The sequence below is a fragment of the Misgurnus anguillicaudatus genome, chromosome 22 (genome assembly GCF_027580225.2).
Source record: "Misgurnus anguillicaudatus chromosome 22, ASM2758022v2, whole genome shotgun sequence".
Lineage (NCBI taxonomy): Eukaryota > Metazoa > Chordata > Actinopteri > Cypriniformes > Cobitidae > Misgurnus > Misgurnus anguillicaudatus.
Window position 1 is genome coordinate 33,375,274 of NC_073358.2, and position 9,285 is coordinate 33,384,558.

The 9,285-nt window shown below is 36.6% G+C and overlaps 2 protein-coding genes across 2 annotated transcripts; one reads left to right on the forward strand and one right to left on the reverse strand.

Moving 5' to 3' along the window:
- Positions 1–2,238: 2,238 nt before the first annotated feature.
- Positions 2,239–4,766, forward strand: tcnba (transcobalamin beta a). Its single transcript, XM_073860278.1, has 4 exons — positions 2,239–2,502; positions 3,393–3,531; positions 3,675–3,808; positions 4,575–4,766. Exons 1-4 carry the CDS (start codon positions 2,424–2,426, stop codon positions 4,637–4,639), a joined length of 417 nt encoding a protein of 138 aa, XP_073716379.1. The 5' UTR covers positions 2,239–2,423; the 3' UTR covers positions 4,640–4,766.
- A 526-nt stretch (positions 4,767–5,292) lies between these two features.
- On the reverse strand, positions 5,293–9,073 carry LOC129440205 (protein lev-9). The gene is made up of 5 exons (XM_055199400.2): positions 8,643–9,073; positions 8,372–8,533; positions 8,077–8,244; positions 5,774–5,977; positions 5,293–5,667 (listed from the first exon to the last, which is right to left on the reverse strand). The coding sequence occupies exons 1-5, from the start codon at positions 8,755–8,757 to the stop codon at positions 5,654–5,656; spliced, it is 663 nt and encodes a 220-aa protein (XP_055055375.2). The 5' UTR covers positions 8,758–9,073; the 3' UTR covers positions 5,293–5,653.
- Positions 9,074–9,285: the final 212 nt, after the last annotated feature.

A 9,285-nucleotide genomic window follows, 5' to 3' on the forward strand; every position in this document is an offset into this window, starting at 1 on the left:
AATAATTAAAATAAGAATCCAAGAAATGAAAGGTATACTTGAATTAATAAATAGTTTCTCAGATCTATTAAAAAGACATTATCTGCATAGTTTTATGTTACACTTGGTGTTGTGTATTAATGTTTATATAGCATTGTTTTTATGTCTCATGTGTTGCCATACATGTAGCGTTTTGAAATTGAGGGGTGAGCTGTTGGTTGCAATTCACAATCTCACCACTAAATGTCGCTAAAATCTACACACACGCCACCTTTAATTAAATACACCGTTAAGAATTCTGAAATATACAAAACTTTGCTGTAATAAAAAAAGAAAATGCCACCGTATTTATTTATTTTTTTGACAGTTTTTAACTGTAAAGTTGTTTTGTAAGTTTCCTTTATTTTTACGGCTATTTCTGGCAACCACTTTATGTGAGTAAGGGAGTATTTTCTGTTCTCTTTTGTAGAATAGTTTTTCTCTCTATTAGGCATAATGTTTGTTGTTTTGACTTGATCACCCTCTTGAAGTCTTTAAACACCACTGCATTTGTAAATAAATGAGTTCTAATGCCTTGATTTCAGTGGGGAACCTTCAAGGCCTTCTACGCCTTCAGAGAAGGCCTAAAAAAATGTATAAAAATTTTTTTTATTATAATAATACAAATAAATAATATTCAATAAAAATATGTTTTTACATTTTTTAATTTCTATTTAATTCAATTCAATACAATACATGTAATATATTTTCTCTCATCTATGTTCTAACGTTAAGCTTACTGTCAGGTTCATGTCATGAAAACATCTAATCCAATCAGAATCGTCCGTCTCTATTAAGGCCCGGTTAGCTGGCTCATTCATTGGTTAGGACTTCATGAATCCCAGGGAAGGCCAAGCTATGTGTTTTGGTGTGGAGAGTGACAGGCAAATCGACCAATCACGTTTTGATTTCAAGTGGGCGGGCAAAAAACAAAACATTGTAAGCCTTCATGAAGTCCTAATCATGCAACAAACTGGATGCGAGCTGCCGTAAAACACCAAAGACGAAGATCATAGACCGTTAATATTAATACAGTCTAATGGCCCGAATCTCTGCGGTGAGAGTGGTTGAGGTAAATGGCGGAAAACGTGATTGACGTTGTGGCTAGCTTGATAGGGCTGAGGTAAAAACGAAATTACTTAAGCGCGTACTCGTGAAGAGCACAGCTGGGAGAAGCGCGTGCAGAGGAGCCTGTGCATATGACGCGAACACGAGAAAAATAATGGGTTTAATTATACTTTTACTTCCTGACAGTTTCACTTGTTACGTGAGGATAGTAATGACTGACAGACAACGCCGAATTACATACAATATAATTTCCTAACTAAATCTGAGAGAACGCGAAAAATATTTTTTACCTCGCTATACCCGATGGGCAGGGCGGAGATACATTTTGGTAGCCCGACAAGAATTCGCAATAGCCCCGGGACCTGGGGGCTCGGGCTAGCGATTTTGCGAGCCCTGGATATCTTATAACAACAGTTATAAGCCACAAGGAAGTGCACTGAGAACGCAGGGTGCTATATTTCCCTTTATGAAAAAGATTAACACTTATCCGACAGCTAAATGTATATTTCCAAAAATAAAATATAAATTAAAGAACATCATTTAAGCTTGTTAAATGCAAATTTACAGAGCCCCTGTCATTACAGAGCAGCAGAATCTGTATTTGTGTTTATCAGTTAGATTAAAGTAATTTTAAACTTTAAAACTGCATTTAAAGGCAGACAATGCCCATTCTGTAATTTAACTTTGCGTGCTCAGAATTTTTACACGTTCACTGTATGATTTAACGAAAATACGAATAGCCTAGTATTATGGATGGAGAGGCATTTGCACTTCATTGCATATTTTGAAGGCCCAGCTGAAGTACCCACGGTTCGCCACTGCTTGATTTGGGTTGTGTTGTGGGTTTTTGTGATAGCATTGGGGTTACGTTTTGAACCTTATAGCTCAGTAATTTTTAATCTGTCATGTGTCCTTTTTCTTCTAGACTTGATGTGGGAATGTAACAGCTGTTTCCAAGCTTTCAGTGTAATCTAACAGTTCTCGGAACACAATAGTACACAGAGCAAAGCAAATGTTTAAGCTCCAAAACATCATAGCGCAACCATCTCAATGTAACAATAATCTTTGCAGTCTGCAAAGTCGAAGTGTAGCAATAGATGTGTGTCAACAGAACCTTGAGAAGTGAACAGACAGGTTATTTCCCAACAGTTTGCTTCCCATCACAAAATAAGTGCACACACCTATACGCAGCATTAAGATAAAAGTTAAGTTAAACAAACAACAGTTCAGTGTTTAAAACATAAGAGCACTGTAAGCATTAAAATTTTACAGAAACTCAAGGACATAAATAGGACACGAGTCTGCGAAAGACCATTAACCAGGAATCGCTGAGGAGAATGACTCGGAAAATGATTTGTCTTTTCTCTTTTGTGGCTTTGCTGTCTTTTGTTGAGCTTGGGCTGCCTGTTAACCCAGGTGAGTGAACAACATGGTTCTCTCAACATTGTTTTCTTTGTTAATAAGATGTTCAATGGCTGTCTAAACACAGACGTCTAGACTAAAACAAGACAATTTTTGGGCTGTCATTGAAAATTAAACAGACGTTATAATTCAAAAATAAAAATAAAATTAATTAATTAATTAAACCAAGCACCTTGTAATCACTGTTGACGTACTTAATGAAATAGGACGAATCTCATACACTTTGGCAAAAACGTCATGTAACCAAATTCAAGCTTGGCTCTACGTTGGTTACTCATAGCCAGACTGGTTCTTAGTTAAAGAATTACTCTACTTTTATAAAAATAAAATCCCGATAATTTACAGACCCCCATGTCATTCAAGTTGTTTATATCTTTATTTGTTTAGTTGAGAAAAAATTGAATTTTTTGAGGAAAACATTTCAGGATTTTCTAATTTTAAAAGAATTGATTGGACCCCAACATTTTACAGATCCCAAACGAGGAATAAGGGTCTTATCTAGGAAAACAATTGTCATTTTTGACAAGAAAAATAAGCACTTTTAAACCACAACTTCTCGTCTTGCACCAGCCGTGTGACGCGCCAGCACACTTGCTCAAAAACTAATTTCTTTTCGACTGAACAAAGAAAGAAATCAACATCTTGGATGACATGGGTGTTAGTTCCTTATTGCGATTTCTTATTATACAAAAGTGGAGTAATCCTTAGATGTTGAAAATGACGGTTATTGCTTGATGAGTTAACTAGTTAAGCATGACACTAGCAATGATGTGTAATCTGTAAGTCACGTGCAATTAAAACAAAATCATCTGACAAATGTGTATTTACTATACTACTTTAAACATCACTGAATACAATTTTGTAATATTTTCTTTCCTGAACAGCTGATTTGGAGACATATCCTGTGAAGTTGAGCATCATTAATGAGCTCACGAATGATAAAGCCTCATTCACCAGCTCTGTGACCGAAGGAGGGGTGCTGTTTGGGGTTTTGAATAACCTAAATGGTACCAATGGATTTAGGTACTTCACAGTTATATTTTGTGCACTTTATTTGCAGCAAATTGAAAGGAAATGTGATTCATTTTGTACCCTGGCTTTGATTAATAAGAGATGATGACTCATATCTTATGCTGATTTGCTACTCTTTTTTATTAATGCAATAGTTACAGCTATTCTGTACACAAGACCTTGGGATTATATCTGGAGAGTGTGAATGGAGTGGCTGGATCTGTCAATGACCACACATACTGGGAGCTTCTAACTGAGAGAAAAGGACGGTTAACCCCACTGGAGACTGGTAGGAGTCTTTATAATTACACATACTGTGCAAAAGTCTTAGGCCATCATGCCAGAATTAGATTTGTTGTTTTTGCAATGTTATAGTGATCATGTATAATTGTTTCTCAGTCTCTTTATTAGAATACATCCAGAAAATGTGTATATAGTATTAAAAACTGCATAAAAATGTAAACTGATGTGTTAAGTTTTTAGGGTAAACTCCCCTTCCACTTGAGCAATAACAGGAAACTGCAGGATCTCTTAAACCGAAATAAAATCCTAATTTATATTTTAAAGAAATTAGTCTTTTTACTTCATTCTGCTCAAAAACGCTCAAGATGTGTTTAGTGCCAAAAGAGGTCACACAAAACACAGACGATGCTTATTTTATTTAATTAATTTGGTCCTGATTTTTTTTTTTTACATATTTCCTGTATTTTCTGTTTGTATCTTAATAAAATAGATTGAAAAATAAATATGGATGGACACTAAAACATCTAAAACAAGAAGTCTGGTGGTGGTGGCTTAAGACTTTTGTACAGTATTTTACATCAGATTTTAATTGTTGAGCTGCAAGGTTAAGGTTTACCTCATATATTAGGACATTGACTGAATTTCTGAACCTTTTAACTTTATTCATAAAGGACAGTAAAGAGATTTTTGCAAAAACTTATTTTGCAGTAAATGATAAACATCTGAAAAAAATGCTAATTTACAAGAAAACACGTCAGACGCACATAGAGGATCTTGCATCTGAACTTTTCTATTTTAAAATTTCTTTGCAGGAATCGGCTGCTACCAACCCAAGAAAGATGAGCATATTATCCTGAGGTTCACCAAGTGGGATTAAAAATAGATTTGTTATTTATATTCTCTGGTTACATACAATACCACTCTTATTCAGTTTGAGATATAAATCAATGTATCATCTTGATGTCAATCTTAAAATTAAGTAAAAGAATCATCAACTCATCGTTTCACTGTGTCTGATAAGGACTTACTTACTGAAGATATATAAAATAATGTACAGTACTAGTACACATTCAGAAGTCCCTCTCCTATACAGGAGCTAATGCAATGTGTGTTACAAGATTAAGGGGCAGTTTCCCGGACAGGGTTTAGATTAATCCAGGACTAGGCCTTAGTTATGTTAGGACATTTAAAGGCGGGGTGTACAATCTCTGAAGACCAATGTTGACATTTGAAATCACTAAACAAACACAGCTCTACCACAATAGAATCTGGACCTTCTTTTGATAGATCCGCCCCACAGATACGCAACCCAGGCAATGATGTCGGTTAGTAGACACGCCCCTTATTGCTGATTGGCTACAAGTGTGTTTTGGTACTCGGCCGACTCCCTTTTCCAAAGCGTTTCTCAAAAATCGTGCACCCCGCTTTTAGTCGTTTTTACAAACAAACTTTACAAAAAAAAAAAAACAATACTGGTGGTGTGCATCTTGGGCCAATACAATGACACTGATATGTGTCAAGATATGGCAGTGCAAGATGGTTTTAAATAAGGCAGCTCAAACATGCATTTGAGTCTGGGACTAGGATAAGCCCTGTCTGGGGAACCGCCCGTAAAGGTTTAACTCTGCCACAAACACAGAGATAAGAAAAGAACAACAACTCGTAATACCTTGGTTTTAGTAGACAGTAATTATCATGAAAGTCTACCTACAGTTCTGTAGAATCCAATGAAATGTCTTTATCTTCAGTATGAGATGTTCTGTCAAGGTTTTCTGTCAAGTTTCTCACTTTACATTTCTAAGAGCTGTTCTGAAGTTCGTTCCTTAACTTTCATAATGACTTTAAATAAAATAATTCAGAAAATAACTTGTGTAGATGGATTCATGTTCTTCTATCCTGCAGAAGCTGACAAGAAAAAAACACAAACGTAACTTGTGTTTGTATCTGTGGAAGATTGTTTGAGGTAATTACTGGTATGATGGTTTAACTAGCAGCAGTTTAGTTCACCTACCACAGGGAATGAAGCAATCACAGTCACAGTAGTTGCACCGTGAGAACCAACTCTTCCAACCCGATTCTTTAGTCCTGCAGTTGTCAACGCGACTGCACTCATGGTTCAGAGGGACTGCATAGCTCTTGGGATTCGGACAGGTGGATGTGCATGTCCCGTCAATGTCTTTCTCATTGATCTCCACACGCCCACGATGACACACTCCTTAGGTGCACAAATGAGAGTAAGCAGCAGGGACCCATATTGTGTTAGAATAAATACAAACTTGTGCACACACATACAAACCAGTAGGAAAACTGTATGATACCACATGCTACGTGCCTGTAGAAGGTATGAATATGTCTGTACGGTTCTGCAGTTTTCTGCATTTGACACTGCATATGAATCTTACGACAGTACTAGTCAAGTAATTTCAATAAAACTGTAAAATGTACTAATTAGTTGTAAATTATTGCTTTGTGGTCCTTATAATGTTATTTTGGTGTCTTTTTGTTACTGCCTTTGACACTTACAAACGCTGCCAAAAACAACTGATTTGTTACAGCTGAAATAAAGGAAAAATCATAAATACACTTAATGGTTCTACTCAGTGATGCCATAGAAAACCCATTTTTGGATCCCCAAATAATCTTTTAGTCAAAGGTACTTAAAAAAGACTTTAAAACGACAAAGAAAATTTTGTATAACAAAAAGGTTATGTGGATTTTTGGAGCCATTTTTGTCTTTATTTTATAGACAGTAGTATTGTAGTCAAGACCACCTAAACCGAGACCAAGTCATAACCAAGACAGGCCGAGACTGAGACAAGACCAAGACTTTAAAGGTTTGTGACCGAGTCAAGACCAAGACCAAGACAGGCCGAGACCAAGTCAAGACCAAGATCATTGCAAATCTTTGCATTAAAACACTTATGATAAAATGTGGAATATGCATATGATTAGGCACTTCTTGTTTGTGTGTGTGTGTGTGTGTGCGCCATCAGAGAGGTTGATAAAATAATCAAAGGTATTGCAGATATATGGGAATTTATCTTTGTCTATAAGCAAATAAAAGTGAGCAAACACTAAAGAGTTGAAATCAACTTATCCATTTATTCTAAACTGTCTTTCCATGGCTTGCCATCCACTTAACACAATGCAGGTGTTTTTAGTAAAAAAATTTGAAAAACTGTCATTGGGAGAAACTTAAACAATGCTTAAACCAGTGGTTCTCAAACTGGGGTCCGGGGCCCCCAGGGGGGCCGCGAGATGGTGCCAGGGGGGCCCCAGTTTTATGGAATTTTTATAAAATACATTAATTTATCATGAATTCTGTGAAATTAAACCTAAAAAATAAGGCAGCACTACTTTGTATAATTTAATGTTTTGTTTAATTAAAATGTGAAGTTTTAGAACTGCTTTTTGCCATAAATTTTCTTGGGGGGGGGGGGCGCCAAGGAATGCACCGTACACAAAGGGGGCCGCACGCTGAAAAGGTTTGAGAACCACTGGCTTAAACAATGCCTACATCATATGCCAAACCTGAATAAACTGCATAAAATTTATGATAAAAAATAAATTTGTGATGTGCACTGCCAAAAATGTGTCTTGTTTTCAGTAAAAATATCTAAACATTCTTAAATTAAGATTCTTTTTCTTGATGAGCAAAAAACAAACAAAAAAAATCTGCCAATGAGGAAAGAAAAAAAATCTCAAACCTTTTTCTTAAACAATAAATTCAAGAAAAATTCAAGAAAATTTTGCTTACCCCATTCCTAGACAGCAGACGATTCTGGGCCGGATCCGCACCGGATCTGTGCCGAAGTCAACAGCTCTGGCGCTGATCCGGTGCGGATCCGGCCCAGAGTCGTCTGCTGTCTGGGTTGGCAGATTTATTTTGCTTGTTTTATGCACAATTTGATATTTTTGCTCTAAAAACTAGACTTATTTTCTTGGGTCGTTTTGTTCATCAAGAAAAAGCATCTTAATTTAAGAATTTGTAGATATTTTTTACTGAAAACAAGACAAAAATACTAAGATTTTTTCTTCTTGAAAATCTTTTTTTTTTTCAGTGTGCCATCAGTTGTGGTAAACGACAGGAAAGAACAGGGTGAAGATAGGGGTATGGGATCGGCAAAGGACCTCGAGCCGGGATTGCTGTCCAGTGTCCACTACACTATTGGCTCAGACTATGTGGATTTTATCGGTTCTTCATGGAACTAAGAAGAACCTTTTAGGAACCTTTATTTTTCAGTGTATCTGAGAGCTAAGGCAGATTAGGTATCCAGAATATGTCAACATTTTCCTAAAATCCAGCAAACTTACGTAAGCAGGAAGGTTTGGGGGTCCATTTCCCATTGGACTGGCAGGCTCGAGCAGGATCACCTACCAACACGAATCCTGGTCTGCAGTCATATCGCACCACAGAGCCCACCCACCAATCACTCCCGTACACCATTCCATTAAAATCTACATCAGGCTTCCCACAGTTCACTACAGAAAAGAAAACAGATGAGAAATAAAACAAAAGTTACACAGAACAGTTTACAGAGAACATATCACAGACTATTGTATTGCTTAATAAAGGTATTTAAAACCTAATAAAGATGATCAGATGTACCTCTACAGAGGGATTTGTATCCCACCCAACAGCACTCCGAATCTCCACAGCTATCTCTTCTCAGCTCCATGTGTCGACCTCTGCACCCTCCAAAACAAAGCGGGGCTGTCCCAGACCAGTAAGTGTATGCCAGTTCATCTTCCTGTTCCACTTCTAAAAGACCTGAAGCATAGTAAAATGTCATTTATAAAATGACTGCTATTTATATGTGACATTTTAAAACCAGTTTAGTTGTACTAGTTGAGATATCACTAAACTATACTAATCTTACCACTGCCTTGGTAGTCTTCCACTGTTGCCACAGTAAACGCAGTTACAGGCGCTTGAGTGTAAATCCCTTGCAAAGATCTTAGTAGTAATAGCAGCAAAAAAGCTTCTAGTTTCATGTTGTTCAATATCTTCTTCTTCAATGCAGATACGTCTGTACCTCTTCTGTTCTTCTCATCTGCATGTTTTAGGTGATTCCTTGTTTTGTTGTCTCATTTTCTAGAGCCCCATATATACAAGCTACTGTATATGTAGTGCACAGTGTCCACTGGAGAAATCTGCAGTGTTTAGTACAGTTAAACCCTTAATCTTGTTACCTTCCTAGCAAAAGATTAGAGGTGAGAGAAAACTCTTGAGCGCATTGATTATATTGTACTAAAACTGTAAACTATTTGGATCTAATTTAGTTAGTCAGGATTGTTAAAAGGCCAGAAATGTTTTCCAGTTTCATCCAATAGTATCAGCTGGTGGTTACTGGAGGAAAGAAACAGCACTGTCGTGTTTTGTTTCGAATGCCTTTTATAGATTTTAAAAATATTTTAAAGGGATAGTTCTGCGAAAAATGAAAACTACCTCATTATTTACTCTCCCTCAAGCCATCCGAGATACACATGTCCATCATCTTTCAGACAAACACTATGAGTTAT